Source organism: Caretta caretta, chromosome 2, assembly GCF_965140235.1.
Source record: "Caretta caretta isolate rCarCar2 chromosome 2, rCarCar1.hap1, whole genome shotgun sequence".
NCBI classification, from domain to species: domain Eukaryota; kingdom Metazoa; phylum Chordata; order Testudines; family Cheloniidae; genus Caretta; species Caretta caretta.
The window spans coordinates 120,178,137-120,194,532 of NC_134207.1; the positions used below are offsets into that span (position 1 = coordinate 120,178,137).

Consider the following 16,396-nt stretch of genomic DNA (forward strand, 5'->3'; position numbering starts at 1 on the left):
GAGTGTATGGCTCTGGGGGCCACTGCCCCACACCTAACAGCTCACCCTCCGGTGATGGCTTTGGGGCCCATTGCATGGTGCTGTGCCCATATCACTCACACCACGGGGATAGGTGGTCTGTGCCACCAGACAGCCAGAGCAAGATAGGGTGACCAGAGAGAAAGTGTGAAAAATCAGGATGGGGTGGGGAGTAATAGGCATCTATTACTTTTTAAGAAAAAGCCACGAATATCGGGATTGTCCCTCTAAAATCAGAACATCTGGTCACTCTATACCAAGGTGGCCCTCCCCAAGGAGAGTGAGGCCTGTGCCACACACAAAGTTGCAGTGGTTACCTTGAGATGTGATTTTTTTAAACCAGGTTAGTTAAATTGAGCCATCTGTGCATGGGGATACTTAGGTATGGCTGCACTGAAAGTGCTTCAGTGTAAACACTACCTATGCCAATGGGCGGGGTTCTCCCATGAGCACAGGTAATCCACCTCTCTGCGAGGTGGTAGCTAGGTCAACAGAAGAAATTCCATTGACCTATCACTGGCTACACTGGGGGTTAGGTGCTTGGCATACCTAAATCTCAGGGATGTGGATGTTTCACACCCCTGAGAGACATTGCTATTCAATGTAAATTCTCACTGTAGAGCTACGTCTACACTATAGAGCCCATGCCTGCATAGCTATGGCACCATAGTCCCCTAGCGTAGACACTGCAGGTATGTCTACACTACAATCACTACAGCGTCACAGTTCCAGTGCTGTAGCTGCACCACCATAGTGTGGTGCTTACTACGGAGAGGGAAGGGGTTCTTCCGTTGTTGCAGTAAATCCACATCTCTGAGAGGCAGTAGCTAGGTTGATGGAAGAATTCTTCCATCAGCCTAGCACTGTCCACACTGGGACTTAGGTTGGCTTCCTTACGTGTCTCAGGGGGTGAATTTGTCGCCCTGAGCGATGTAGCTAGGTTGACCTACGTTTCTAGAGTTCTTCCGTCTACTTAGTAACTGCACCTCTGACAGCATGCTTCACTGAGGTCCTGCTGACATAGGTATGTTGCCTGGAGTTGTGAATTTTGCACATTTCTACATGACATAGCTATGCTGGCAGAATTTTGTAGTATAGCCCCGGCCTTATATAGGAATAAGAGTGTCTACGTGGGAGTTATATGGGTATAACTATAGCAGTTTAAATTCACATCTGAGCTTATACTGGTATACCTTTCTCATTGTGAGGGAGTAGAGAAATTGCTGTCCAGCAATGGTGATCCCTGGGGGCAGGCCCTGAAGGGTCACATGACCCTCCCCACAATGCCGGGGGAGAAGGACAAGGCCCGCAGCCGGGAGATGAAGGGGCAGGGCCAGAGCCGGAAGGGAAGACGGTGGGCCAGAGCCTCTCCTAGTCCAGCCTCCTCTTCTGGCCAGGCTGCCTGGTGCGGCACTCTCCCAGGCAGTCTGCGGCTACACTGCTTGCCTGGCACAGCCCAGGCAGGCAGCGTGGCCAGAGGCTGCCTAGGAGAGTGCATTAGTGGCTCCACACATCAGGGCCAGATTAACCTTTTGTGGGCCTGGCGCCAAACTTTTTTGTTGGCTCCTGTCATAAATATAAAGGGAAGGGTAAACCCGTTTGAAATCCCTCCTGGCCAGGGGAAAGCTCCTCTCACCTGTAAAGGGTTAAGAAGCTAAAGGTAACCTCGCTGGCACCTGACCAAAATGATCAATGAGGAGACAAGATACTTTCAAAAGCTGGGAGGAGGGAGAGAAACAAAGGGTCTGTGTGTCTGTCTATATTCTGTCTTTGCCGGGGATAGACCAGGAATGGAGTCTTAGAACTTTTAGTAAGTAATCTAGCTAGGTGCGTGTTAGATTATGATTTCTTTAAATGGCTGAGAAAAGAACTGTGCTGAATAGAATAACTATTTCTGTCTGTGTATTTTTTTTGTAACTTAAGGTTTTGCCTAGAGGGGTTCTCTATGTTTTTGAATCTAATTACCCTGTACGGTATCTACCATCCTGATTTTACAGGGCGGATTTCTTTATTTCTATTTACTTCTATTTTTATTAAAAGTCTTCTTGTAAGAAAACTGAATGCTTTTTCATTGTTCTCAGATCCAAGGGTTTGGGTCTGTGGTCACCTATGCAAATTGGTGAGGCTTTTTATCCAACATTTCCCAGGAAAGGGGGGGTGCAAGTGTTGGGAGGATTGCTCATTGTTCTTAAGATCCAAGGGTCTGGGTCTGTAGTCACCTAGGCAAATTGGTGAGGCTTTTTACCAAACCTTGTCCAGGAAGTGGGGTGCAAGGTTTTGGGAAGTATTTTGGGGGGAAAGATGTGTCCAAACAGCTCTTCCCCAGGAACCAGTATTAGTTTGGTGGTGGTAGCGGCCAATCCAAGGACAAAGCGTGGAATATTTTGTACCTTGGGGAAGTTTTGACCTAAGCTGGTAAAGATAAGCTTAGGAGGTTTTTCATGCAGGTCCCCACATCTGTACCCTAGAGTTCAGAGTGGGGGAGGAACCTTGACAGCCCCCATGGGAGTAATGGAGCATGGCACAGAGAGGTCAGTTCCCAGAGTGAGGGGCCAGCCAGGGGCAATGGGCATGGCATGGCAGGGGCGGCCCAGCTCCGCCCAGCCCAGTAGCGAGGGTGCTATTTACAAACTAGCAGGTACCAGACACACACTAGCTCGCCCGGCCCTGTGCTGCCATCATGAACCTTCCCCTCGGGGGTGGACCCATGCCACGCCATGCAGCCCCCCTCCCAACATCCTCCTGACTCCCTATGGCCAGAGCCCCCCGCCCCAGACCTACTATGCCCAGTGCCCCCCCAATCCCTCTCCACACAAATGCATAGTGCCCTGCACAACACCATCCCGGCTCAGCACCCCCCTGCCCACAGCCCTACCACGACAGGCTAGCACCCCCCACAAAACCCCCACTCCCTAGTGCCCCAACACATAGATCTTCCCTGCCCTCTCACAGCCCAGCACCGTCCCTGCAAGAAACCCACTCCCCCACGCCTTGCCTCTGGCCACACTCGCTGGCCCTGCTGGAAGGCAACTGTGTGCCAGCAGTGCAGCCAGAGCAGGTACCAGGGCGGGGAATCGCTCCAGTCCCTCAGGAGTGGTGTGATCAGCCAGGCCAGGCTCCCTCAAGACACACTTCTCTTGGAGGGGCCCAGCCAAGCTCCCTGCATTGTCCCCGCCCCCCAAATGAGACTGGCCAGGCTTCTGCACCAGTCCCAGGCGGGGAGACAGGTGGGGCCTCACAGGTGGTGGGAAGCAGAGACTGCCCGGAGCCAGAAGTGCACTGGGGTCTGGCCAGGGGGCAGAGAGGAGCAGGGGGTGGTGTTACCAAATATGCCCATTACTTTGGGGTATGCTCATTTATTAGGGTTATTCTTCCGGGGGGGGGGGCAGGATTCTGTAATTCTATTAATGTACTACTTATGTCACTTGTGTGGTCTACTCCTTCCTTCTGCAAATTCCCTCCCAATGGAGCTATCCTGCAGGACCTAGGTTCCCCAGGACTGGGTCCCTCCAGCCCTAGAATTAGATGAACACACACACACACACTAACAGAGCAAGTCTGAGCGGACCGGGTCAATCAGCACTCTCAAGCGGATCCCCTTATCTGTCAGTGTACTCAATGGGCTGGGTCAAGCAGCACTTTCAAGCTGTCACCCTCATGTGCCCTTGGGCTCAACAGGCTGGGCTGAGCAGCAATTTCAGCTGCCCACCCCTTATGTGCCACAGGTTTAACACGTCCCTATCCCACTTTCACGTTACACTTGTACTGATAGTAATCCACTTGATGAGCAAACCCCACAGTATTGTTGGGCACTACAGGGATCTTTAGCTTAGGTAAAAGAAGCGTTGCTGCAGAGTAAATGGGGGAAGCTACAAACACAAAAGAGTAGCATTCAGAGAGAGAGAGAGAGAGAAGCAACCAGCTTAACCATAAAAGTTATTTATTGAATAATAGTGATAACTACACAAGGAGAGCCTAAACTAACATAAGAAATTATTAAAGGTTAATACCTGAGGTAGAAAGGAAGACAGAGAGAGAGAAAGAGGGGGATCTCACCCACTCCAGGAGGCTTGGACTGGTCAGGGTTCCCAGGTGATGGTGGTAGCTCAGGGTCCTGAGGGCGGGAGACAGGCAGAGTTCCCAGCACGATCAGTCAGGAGAAGATGGAGTCCCAGTGGAACTGATGCATAGTTTGGATCTAAGCATCAGAACACTGACTGGAGGGTGAGTAGGGATTTTTGTAGAGAAAATACAATGGTTCAAGGGAGAACACTAGATTTGTTTATAGGTAAACTGATGACTCAAGGGTTTTCTTTAGTCGAGATAATAGGAGCTGATCACTCTTGGCTCTGGGTGGTGTTTTCTTCCAGGGAGCTCAAAATGCAACTAGGCTGCTTCAGTATTTTGGATATCAATAAAGGATTTATTACTAGAATTGGTCTGATAATTCTTGAGCTGGGTGTGTGCAGGCATAGGTTCATTAACACCTGGAGCAGAGATTCCCATGATGCAGTGCGTCCCTGCTTTTCTGATCCCAGAGTTCAGTGCAGGTCTCTGTTCTCCATTCTGTATGCAAACTGAGATGTCCCCCTGTCCCATCTTTCATGCAGATGAGGCTAGGGGAGTTGTCTCTGTTTTCCATTCTGTATGCTAATGGAGATGTCTTAATCTTGTCACCCTTGTCAGGAGGGGTCTAGGTGTGTCTCCCAACGCCCTTCACTGCTCTCTGCAAGCCTTTTCTCTGGTCGGTTTTGATTCAAGCAGGGAGGGGGTGGGGGTGTGTTTTTCATGAGTCAGACAGGCTAGATACTGTGCCAGGCTTCTGCACCAGTCCCAGGTGACTCAGCTCTAGGGAGACAGGTGGGGCCCCACAGGTGGTGGGAAGCAGAGACTGCCCGGAGCCAGAAGTGCACTGGGGTCCGGCCAGGGGGCAGAGAGGAGCAGGGGGGTGGGGCTGAGGAGGCAGCAGGTGGCCAGGCCAAGAGGAGCAAGTGGTGGGCAGGGGGAGCTAGAAGGGTCTCAGGGCACAGTGCAAGCGGAGCAGGCCAGGGCCCGTTCTGAGCATGGGCCCGGCTCCATGGAGCCACTGGAGCCATTGTAAACCCAGGACTGCCACAGATGCCAGGAGGACTGGAGCAGAGCCCCCACCCGCAGGTAACATGGGATGGGGAGGCGCTGGGGAGAGCGTGGGGCGCCCCAGCTAGGAGTGGGGTGGGGATGAGTTATGTGGGGGGTCACATGGGGAACAGGGCGGGGATGAGTCACATGAGGGGGTCATGTGGGGGGACGGTGATGAGTCATGTGGGGAGTCACGTGGGGAGGTCATGTGCCCCCTTTAGCTGGTGCCCCCTTTGTGTCCCTCCCACTAGTCGCCTCTCCCTGGGTCCAGCATAGTGGGAGTTAAAGAAAACCTTTGGGTTCAGCCAGCCCCGCCCCACTATACCTGGAGCCAGTGCCAGGCCTGGGGGGGAGAGAAAAGAAGGGAGCCTAACTCACTGGGAGCTGACTGGTGATGAGGTATGAGTTCTCTGCCTGCCGGAAGGGACAGAGCAATAACCTGCCAGCTAGCACAGCCACTTGAGGTAAGTAAGGCCTCCCCTGCCAAGGGGAGGGTGCAAATAAGCCCCAGCACTTGGGACAACTGAACTAGTGGGGTCATGCCCCAAACTGAAGAGACATGTAGGAAGTAGCCCAGGGAAGCAGGTCTTGACTCCCTGCCCATCTTCCCTGTTCAGGGGCTGATTTACACAGGGCCCTGTGGAACTTGGTAGAGAGGTAGGGTTTGGGTCCCCCTACCACTCTCTCTGGCCTTACAGACTGAAAGACCAGCAATCTAGCCACTAGACTGCCCAGCCCCAGAAGACCGTATCACACCCATAAAGACAAGTCCTTCGGCTTTGTCTATCCACAAAAGTTTGTACCTCTTTAACTGTATCAGTATAGTTTGTTTCAGAGTAACAGCCGTGTTAGTCTGTATTCGCAAAAAGAAAAGGAGGACTTGTGGCACCTTAGAGACTAACCAATTTATTTGAGCATGAGCTTTCGTGAGCTACAGCTCACTTCATCATCTGATGAAGTGAGCTGTAGCTCACGAAAGCTCATGCTCAAATAAATTGGTTAGTCTCTAAGGTGCCACAAGTCCTCCTTTTCTCCTTACAATGTGTATGATAATCAAGTTGGGCCATTTCCAGCACAAATCCAGGTTTTCTCACAAACCCCCCCCCCCCCCCCCCCCACACACACACACACACAAACCCACTCTCCTGCTGGTAATAGCTTATCTAAAGTGACCACTCTCCTTACAATGTGTATGATAATCAAGGTGGGCCATTTCCAGCACAAATCCAGGGTTTAACAAGAACGTCTGGGGGGGGGGGGGGGGGGTTGTGAGGATACAGCTACACTGGTATAAATGTGCTTCTACTCAGGGGTGGCAGGTTTGTATAATTTTTGGTCGTGTCCAGAATGGGTCTAAGTCCCACCCCCGACACACCTGCCTTGTAAGCTGATACATACAGAGAGGACTCCCCCCAGCTCTCTTCCTCCCTGGCAGCACACTCACTTCGCACCACTGTCACTGCACATGCTCCTAGGGCCCCTCTCACATTTATACCAGGCCACCTCCCCTGTGGTGGGTGCCAGGGGAGGGGGGCTGCCATTGTGCGCCTTCTCCCCTACTACTGCCCCTCCCAGTAGCCTCACTGGGGGTGGGGGATGGGGCTGCCCCTTGCCTAGCATGGGGCAGGAGTTGTGACTGCGGGAAGGCCCTGTGCTGGTGGAGGGTCCTGCCAGAAAAGGGAAGGGTCCGTCCGTCCGAGGCGGAAGGGCAGGGTCAGCCTGCCCTGGCACTAGTGTGGGGGATGCTAGGACCCTGCAGTGGCAGCTGGTGCCGGGAGCTGGCAGAGCAGAGCGTAGCAAGCAGGTGCAGGGGACAGCCGCCTGCTGCCAAGGGTGCAGGCAGGGATGTGTGGGGATGGCAGGCGGGGCCGGAGGAGAGACTGGGTCCTGAACATTGGTGGAGCTGGTTCCCCATGCACTGAATATTGCTGGAGCATGGGCACCACAGGCTCATATAACTCACCACTCCTGCTTTCAGTGATATAGCTTATTCCTTATATGGGAAGGGGAATAAGCTATATCAGTATAGCTGCATCCACACTAGTGGTATAACTATTTTGGTAAAAACTCACACCCCTAGTTGATATAGTTATACTGGTACAAAACCTCTGTCCAGACCAGGCTGTAGATAAACCAAAATAAGTTGAGGTCAACTGAAATAAGCATTTCCACATAGCCTTTTGCATTCGTGTAACTAAATCAGTTTAAAACCTACACTTTTAATTAAATGGTGCAGCTTTCTGTGTAGAAAAGTCCTAAATTTACAGGCACAAGTTAGTCTTATGAGTGTCTGCACAGGTGCTTGCCTGGGGTTAATGAAACCATTTTTTAAAAACTGATTTAAGTTATATCTGCAACTTCTGTGTTTAGACAAGCCCTAAGTCTCACATTATCTTCCAATGCAGAATGAAGCCTGGAGGACCAAATTTTCAGAGGTGCTGCATGCCCTCTGACTCCTACTGGCTTCAATAGAAGCAGCAGGGCCTCAAAGAGCTAATTTATTTTTTTTCAAAATTTCTCTTAAATTTTTCCACAAAAAACTTTGAACAATTTTCATGAAGAAGTCAGTTTTTTTTTTAACCAGATCTCATGTTCAGCACTCCTGAAAATTTGGCCCCTAGCCTTTATGGTTGCAAAGTCAAAGATTGAAAACAAGTGTAACCAATGCAGTGATATCGGCTCAAGCCTGTTGAGATACTGAAACAATACCTCTCAGAGGAGTGAACTGCCCCATTCAGTGCAATGTGTTACCTCTGAAGCCTAACAATGACATTTACATGTAAACCTGGAGAAATATTTTGGCATTGGTTAGTGTGTGCAAGAAAGAAGGAATTATCTTGTTATGCACAACTACTGCTGTGGTTTTCCTTTGGGCGACAGGAGTCTGGTTTGTGGGCAGAATGTAGAAGTGTACCATTGTCTTTATTTATTTTCCCCAATGATTCCTTGAGTGGACATCCTGGTTTTACTGGGTTGTCCCTGTTTTGAGTGTCAGCCTTTGAGCCTTACATAATTTGTCTGAAACCAAAGTTTTGTCCTGGTTTTGATACAATGCACAAATTCACTCTTGTGTTGGTTTGGCTTGCCTGTGTCCCTAGGAGGGATCCTGCTCCTGGAAGTTGGAGGGCAGCTAGCATGGGTGGGGCTGGACAGCAGAACAGAGTCCAGGGAGATCCATGTGGACCCTAGAGAAGCTAAAGGTTAAGTGGATAGAAGACTACTCCTTTTTAGCAGGGATAGGAGTTAGACAAACGACACCCAGCAAATACGATGGTAGGAAATGCCACAAGTTGAAATTCTTGAGTTTCCTCAGAAAGAACGAGGAGTACTTGTGGCATCTTAGAGACTAACAAATTTATTTGAGCATAAGCCTTCATGGGTTGGTGCCACAAGTACTCCTCGTTCTTTCTGCTGATACAGACTAACACGGCTACCACTCTGAAACTTGAGTTTCCTATGAGTTTTATTCTCCTTTACCCAAGAATGGAGCTCTATTTAGAAACAATAGGAACAGTCAGCACATTGCCAGTTGAAAACTATAAATTACCATAATACATTTTCAGGGCTACTAATCAAAGGTTGTGTAGCGAAGGATATGTCTACACTGCAATCAGGTGTGATTGCAGCACAAGTTAATTTTGCTAACATGACTAAAAACAGCAGTGAAGATGCGTGGGCTGTACAAGCATCCCAGGGAACTTGGGTACATACTCGCATTGCTAGTCTGCACTGAAGCCTGTGCCACCACATTTACGCTGCTATTTTTAGTTAGGTTAGCTAGATTTAAAACTAGCATGGGTAAGCCTAGCCATGCTGCAATCACACCTCCAATTGCAGAGTGTGTCCACCTTTTATTTAAAAGATAGTGGGGTTCAAAGCCTGTTAAGATTTATTAGAATTCGTATTAGCTTTTTTGTCCTGATGGATAATTATTTTTGCCACTTTTCAAAAGCCAAAAGGAGAATTATCTGATCCAAAAAGTTGGATGGAAGTTCATATATTTGTGGTTTTGGTTGAGGTCACAGCCACTGCCCTCCAAAGAAGGAGTAGTTTGACCTAATTATTCTTAGTGGATGCAAATTTGTGGGCCAATAATTTTTCCTTGTGGGTTCCGTACTCCAAGAAAGTCTGTAATTTGTACGCTTTATCTCTAGTGTGACTAGAAAGTTCATGCCTCCATTTCTGGTTAATTAGCCTGAAATGAAATGCCTGACTGATTTTCCAAACTTTCCAAGTTTCAAGGCCTTTTCTTTGGCTCAGGTACATATTAGTTTTCCTTTCCCTTTTCATAAAGCATATATTCCCGAATTTACTCCCATCACAGAATGAAAACTAAATAATAATAAACACATTATCATAATCCTGTGAGAAGGCAGTTCTTGTAATGTCAATTTACACAGTGGTTTCTATACTTGATAATCATTATTGCTCTTACACCAATACTTTGTATCTTTTTATACTTCTGTATTTTTATTATAATATTTATTTTTTATTAAAGTTATAAAAAGGACACTTTAAAAAAATAAGGTGATGAATCTATAAGGCAATCCGAGTTATGACGATCTCCTGTGGATATTGGCTGTGCTTAGAAGAGTTGAGGCGTTTGGTTTTGTTTTCAATCCAGGGCTTCAATATGGTGTGACAAAATCCATGATATGCTCTCATTGATGTGAGTTTTGCGTAAATGCCATGCTTCTTTTAGGCAGTAATGAATGAAGGCACTTTAAACACAGCTACGTGCGTGCTTTGAGGTAGCAGTCCAAAAGTTCTGTGAAAAAATTAGATCCAAATGCCCACCACCACCCCTTGCCAATCCCTTCCATGTTATTTTTCATATCATACACAATTCAGATTTTGTTTTAACTTTTTTTGTCCTTGGACAAAGCTTATTAGATAAACCTATTATCTTCACTGTAAAAGGAAGAGCTTCTTTCCCCTTCCTTCCCCCCTGCCATCTCCCCCCCAGGACAGGCTTTTCATAATTGTCCTGTCTTCAAAAATTAAATGTTTTGAGCTACAGGATACTGTATACTGCTTGACAGAAATATGTGCATGTTCTAGACAGGCGTCTTTCATGCAGCACTTTTACAAGATTGTTTCATGTTCTCAGTAAGAGGATCTTCAGATAAAATATCACAGCCATTTCCATTAAGTTTCCAGTTCGCCTACTCCTGGTTCATTTTTATCAAATCATTAAGGAGATCTATTCTCTTGCAGTCATAGAGGGCTCTGGCCAGCTTTCCTACTGTAGGTCCTTTGTAGCCTTCACTCATAACCCATTTCTGCAGCATTTGGTAAACTTTTTCTTTGAGTCCATCTCGTTCGTAGTCATGGTCAATTTCATCAATCTGTGGCTCACTAAAGCCCAGTTTACGAGCACAGTGTTTCCACTGTTTAGCCAAGTTCTCTCTCACTAGATTCAGGTGTTTTTCAGAGAGGATAGAGGTGCTATCTGCAAAAAGAAAGACGAGTGTAAGAAGACAGCATTGTTTAAACTCCACTTCTCTTTGAATGTCTCCCCCCAAAATATGGTCACTAGTAATGAATGATAGGATTATAGGTGGCTTTCATATAAGCAATTGGTCTAGTGATTAAAGAAGAGGACTGGATGTCAGACAGAAATCTGATGAGGTTCAACAAGGACAAGTGCAGAGTCCTGCACTTAGGATGGAAGAATCCCATGCACCGCTACAGACTAGGGACTGAATGGCTAGGCAGCAGTTCTGCAGAAAAGGACCTAGGGGTTACAGTGGACGAGAAGCTGGATATGAGTCAACAGTGTGCTGTTGTTGCCAAGAAGGCCAAGGGCATTTTGGGATGTATAAGTAGGGGCATTGCCAGCAGATCGAGGGACGTGATCATTCTCCTCTATTCGACATTGGTGAGGCCTCATCTGGAGTATTGTGTCCAGTTTTGGGCCCCACACTACAAGAAGGATGTGGAAAAATTGGAAAATGTCCAGTGGAGGGCAACAAAAATGATTAGGGGACTGGAACACATGACTTATGAGGAGAGGCTGAGGGAACTGGGATTGTTTAGCCTGCAGAAGTGAAGAATGAGGGGGGATTTGATAGCTGCTTTCAACTACCTGAAAGGGGGTTCCAAAGACGATGGATCTAGACTCTTCTCAGTGGTAGCAGATGACAGAACAAGGAGTAATGGTCCCAAGTTGCAGTGGGGGAGGTTTAGGTTGGATATTAGGAAAAACTTTTTCACTAGGAGGGTGGTGAAACACTGAAATGGGTTACCTAGGGAAGTGGTAGAATCTCCTTCCTTTTAAGTTTTTAAGGTCAGGCTTGACAAAGCCCTGGCTGGGATGATTTAGTTGGGGATTGGTCCTGCTTTGAGCAGGGGGTTGGACTAGATGACCTCCTGAGGTCCCTTCCAACCCTGATATTTTATGATTCTATGACACTCCTAGATCTACTACTGTTTTGCTTTTTTGACCTGGGACATGTCACAATGTCCTTGTGTCTTTCTTTAATCATATGTAAAATTGAGAAACTACCTCACAGTGGTGATATGAGGCTTAATTAATGTTTATAAAATGCTTTGATATCCTTGGATGAAAGATACTGTTATGACTTCTCAATTAAATACATTAAAAATATGCAGTAGTGATTTAAGCCAGTATATACAAATACTATGACTAGGGTGACCAGATGTCCCGATTTTATAGGGACAGTCCTGATTTTTGGGGCTTTTTCTTATATAGGCACCTATTACCCCCCCATCCCGATTTTTCACGCTTGCTATCTGGTCACCCTAACTATTACCTTTTAAAATAGTCCTGCCCCTCCTGTACTGAAATGTTTGAACTCTCAGTCAGGTCCACTGATCCTAGTTTTGCTTCCACTGCTCTTTTTTTTTCTCTGTCTTTATGTACACATCCACAGGTGCTGTGACTTGGTGACTCATGAGACAGTGCACTGTGTTGACATGCTTAATGTCAGCTTCAGGTTTGGTAGAGGCAGCTGCGGGAGAATATCAGCTAAGAGGTGATGAAACAGGGTGGATGAGGGAATGGTGTAATAATACAAAGCAACGTTAGTACAAACCACCACTCATGATGATAACCTTAGGTATTGCTTAACTGTAATGCTATGTAATAAAGGACGCAAAATGGCTAACTTCTAAATACGACAGGGAGCTAGATGCACTGTACATTCCCCAAAGATGGTTCTCAGAAACAGACTGTCAGCCTTCAGATTGTGCCGAAAGAGTGAGGCGAGCAGGGACTAAGGGGTGGGGTGCACAAGGAACAAAGAGCTGATTGTAAAGAGGAACATTATGAAAGAACGGAGAGAGATTGCTCTTACCAAATATACCCATGTTTTCATAATGTGCATAAGAGTTTTGCGTGTTGACTGGAACACTGCTTACATATAGATTCTGGTCTTCAATCGCCATGTGATTGTAGGCTCCAATTTGAATTCCGGTACTGTTATATATGGTGTATTTTGCAGCTTCATCTGTGTAAAGGCAGTTTAAGACTGATATATAATCAAGTACATGCAGTTTAGAATTCAAGAGATACGATGGCAAGGAAGAATGATTTATTTTGTATTTAAACCAAATACAGCCATGATCATTATTTTGTATTTAAACTAGAAACGGCCTTTCTTTGGCCACTGCAGGAACTTTGCCATTATTAATTTATGATACTTCTGTACTGGCTGCTCTTGGTGTGCTTTGGGTTGTACAAATAGAGGAAGTCACAATCCCTGCCCCTAGGATCTTACGTTCTGAATTGAATAGGTGATACAGTTCAGAGACATAATTCACTGGGTGAAAGATGAAAGTCAATCTCAAAATATCAAAGTGGTGGCAATGTTCCTTTAAAAAAAAAAAAAGGTGTGCGTGCAGAGGATTGGGGAGCAGGGGAAGCAAGATTAAGAGAGATGGGGAGTTCTGAGTTTGTGACTTCAATGGTGCTACACTGATTTACATCAGTTGAGGATCAGGCCCCAGATCTTTTGTGAAATATTTACTGGATTTAATATTACATGTATCAGATTTAATATATACAGAACCTTATCTTTATATGGCTTCACTTCCAGCTATCTACTGGCCATTACAGCAGGACTGGCTCTCGGGGAGAAGCATGCTGTGCTCCATGAATCTGCAGATGTACAACCCTTGCACTTTAGAGAAGTCCTGGGCAGAAAACTTCTGGGTGCTCCCCCATGGTTAGTGTGTCTCTGTACTGTCCCCTCTGAGGGGCTGTACCTTGGAGGCACAATAGATTACTACATTTCTCAATAGGCACGGCTGAGATTCTAAGTGCATAAAGATCAGGAAGTTCAAAATGGCACAGTCCCTTAATATGCTTACGGTAATCAAGCTAAGAGATGAGGAGGAGACAAACAATATCTCTGAGATCTTTTATAGGTGTAAAAACTGAACCACAATGTTGAATTAGTAGTTCTTTGCATTTAACTTGTATGTAAAATCAGTGCTAGTTTAGATTACAACCATATTAGTTCATTTTATATCATGACAATAGTTTCTGGAAGATACTTAGGTAGATGTATTATAAATTGTCTTTGAGTGAGAAGACTGCAAAGCAAGGTTGAACAATTTTCTTTTGTTCAGAATTGACAATAAAATGCTATTCCTGCTCTGAAAAATGGCTATAAATGGCCCCTTCAGATCTGCTGTGTGTGTGTATCCACAGTAACATCTGCATACTTTATTGAAAACAGTCATATTCAGTTTGTAAAGTGTCACATACATTTACATTTCCTTAGACATGATTTTCAATCAGTATCAGTAACAACTAACCATGATAAATATAAAATTAAAGAGTAACGTCCCTGCCATTGGTGAATATGAAGCAATTAGGGATATAAATACTGTTTAAAAAAAGTTAACCATTTAAATGATTAAAAATATGTCATTTAAATGGTTAACCGATTAAATGGCTGGGCCTGCTCCGGCCAACGCAGCTAGGGCTGCTGGGATCGGCCAGCTGGCCAGGGGTTAATGGTTAAGGCGGGTTAACTGGTGAGACTAATTCTCACCTTTTACATCCCTATTAACCGACCACAGATGTGTTTATCGCTAACTACTTCAACAGCTTCATTTTTAGTCAAAAATGCTTTTTTGAACAAAGCCTAAATACAAGTGAAAAATGAAGCTTTTGAAGACTCAGATTTGGCTTATAGTTTCACTTCTCAAAGAAGTGAATCCAGGTATGAAGTCATGATTTCACAGTTCTGTAAGGCCCTGGAAAATCATGCAGTTTGTCTCTCAGAGCCATGATATTTCATATCTCTGTGCTTTATAACACATCTACATGGTGCTTAATGATACCCTGTAAAACAAAGAGAGGTATCTCATTAACGGTTTTTAGAGGTAGAGATTTCAGTTTCACTTTTTGGTAAAGCTGGTCCAAAATTTTTGAAATAAGGTTAGCATGCATTTAGTGTTAGTCGTTAGGAAATATCAATGCTACAGCATTTACCTGTGATTTTGTGTTGTACAGGTGTAGTAGGAGTATATGCAAAATTCCCCTTCTTAAAAGGATTGGATTCCGTTTTGCCTGAATAATTACAAAACACACAAATGCAAAAGTATTTGGTCATCAAAAACCTAAAGGCACAAATACTTCAAAACTGTTATATTTATAAAAGTATAAGAACACAGTTAATGCTCCTAATACAGAGGGGGGAAAGGTGCTGTTACCCCAAAAGCTAAGAAGCTTTTTAACAAATCCAATAAAAGTATATTTAATTAAACAAATAATAGTTTAGTGAAGTGCCTAACAACCTTACTCCGTGTCAAGATCCTCTAGCGTAGACCCTGCATCCATACAGAGTCTGCGAAGTGCCAGTGTGACCAGTGGGATTCCACACAGATGTAAGAGTTCCTTTGCAAGCAGATTCCAGTGCAGGATTAGAGTCTAGATATGGATTTAGGTACCTAATTTTAGGTACACAAATTTGAAAATTCCAGTCTAAGGTAACACAACAAGTTAACAGAAGAGCTGGCAGGTCATCCGATTCTCAGGGCTTGCCTATATGGAGCCTTAGTGCGCAGCAAGCCAGGGTATAAATATACAGCACACTAGCATGCCATGCCCTAAGTCACCCTGTGGACCCTGCTGCCATGCACTAACTTCTATAGTGCACTTTGACTTACTGCTGTTAACACTAAGTATGGAATTTTTAGCACGTGGCAGCAGCGTCCATAGGGCAACTTAGGGCACAGCAGGCTAGTGTGCTGTACATTCACATCCTGGCTTACCATGCACCAAATCTCTGGGTGGCCATGCTAGTAGTCTGGTACTTTCTCCACTATATCATGCTGCTTCTCAGTAATCTCTTCTGCATTTCTTTTTTCTTTCTATCCAAATATTTGAACATTAGTGATTCTGAGAGTTAGTTTCCACCTGCAGATGTGACAGTCACAGCTCTCACAAACTCCTCGCAATCAATATATTGATATAGACAGCAATCGCAAACTCCATACAGCGGTTTTTTGGTGGGTTTTTTTTGGACAATGAAATCTTGCATTCTGTCAACTCTGTAGCACCTGCGGTTAGCCCACGTGACTAACGTAGCTGAAGTCAATGTACTTAGATCGACTTACCGTGGTGTCTTCACCGACTGCGGCCGCTCCCCAGTTGACTCCACCTGCGCCTCTCGCGGCAGTGAAGTACAGGAGTCGACGGGAGAGTGCTCGGGGGGCGATTTATCGCATCTAGACTAGACATGATAAATCGATCCCCCCCCTGGATCGATCGCTATCCGGTGGGTAGTGTAGACATACCCTTAGTGTAAAGTACTGAAAAGGAATGCCATACCAGGAAAATCCAGCATTCTAGGGTAAGATGATTAATCTGTATAATACCTTGTCCTTTTCCTAAATGGTATGGGACAACCTCCACTGAACACACGGTTATTGACCTGTTTGTTTATGTTTGTTTTTTGCTAAACTCTCAATATTCTCTCCCTTCTTGAGCTCTATAGCCTTCTGTTCCTAAGGATACATACCTCACCTGCAATTGCTGAGAGGCATTGCCATAGCAGCATTAGATATAACCTGCTCTCTGTGCAGCTAAGAGTATCAGCTTCCTGTTGGCTTGAATTTAGGGACACTTATGAACATGGATCTTCCATCTGGTAGAGCATTTACCCAATCAAGCCACCAGAGCTGGCAAAGATTCATTTTCTGAAAGGTACGAAATATCCTCACTCTAACACTGTTTCTGTGCTGCAACTGACCTGCAGTAAGATTCTGACTTATTTTACACACC

General features: G+C 45.7%; 1 protein-coding gene across 4 annotated transcripts in view; it reads right to left on the reverse strand.

Annotated features, from left to right (window-relative positions):
• Positions 1-9,579: 9,579 nt before the first annotated feature.
• The window catches only part of RIPK1 (receptor interacting serine/threonine kinase 1), a 39,734-nt gene continuing 32,917 nt past the window's right edge, over positions 9,580-16,396 (reverse strand). For all 4 annotated transcript variants that reach the window (XM_048839748.2, XM_075125396.1, XM_075125395.1 and 1 more), the window contains 3 exons: positions 14,603-14,680; positions 12,456-12,608; positions 9,580-10,588 (listed from right to left, as the gene is read on the reverse strand). In XM_048839748.2, coding sequence (XP_048695705.2) covers positions 10,302-10,588; positions 12,456-12,608; positions 14,603-14,680 — 518 coding nt within the window. In that variant the 3' untranslated portion in view covers positions 9,580-10,301. The remainder of the gene's footprint in view (positions 10,589-12,455; positions 12,609-14,602; positions 14,681-16,396) is intronic.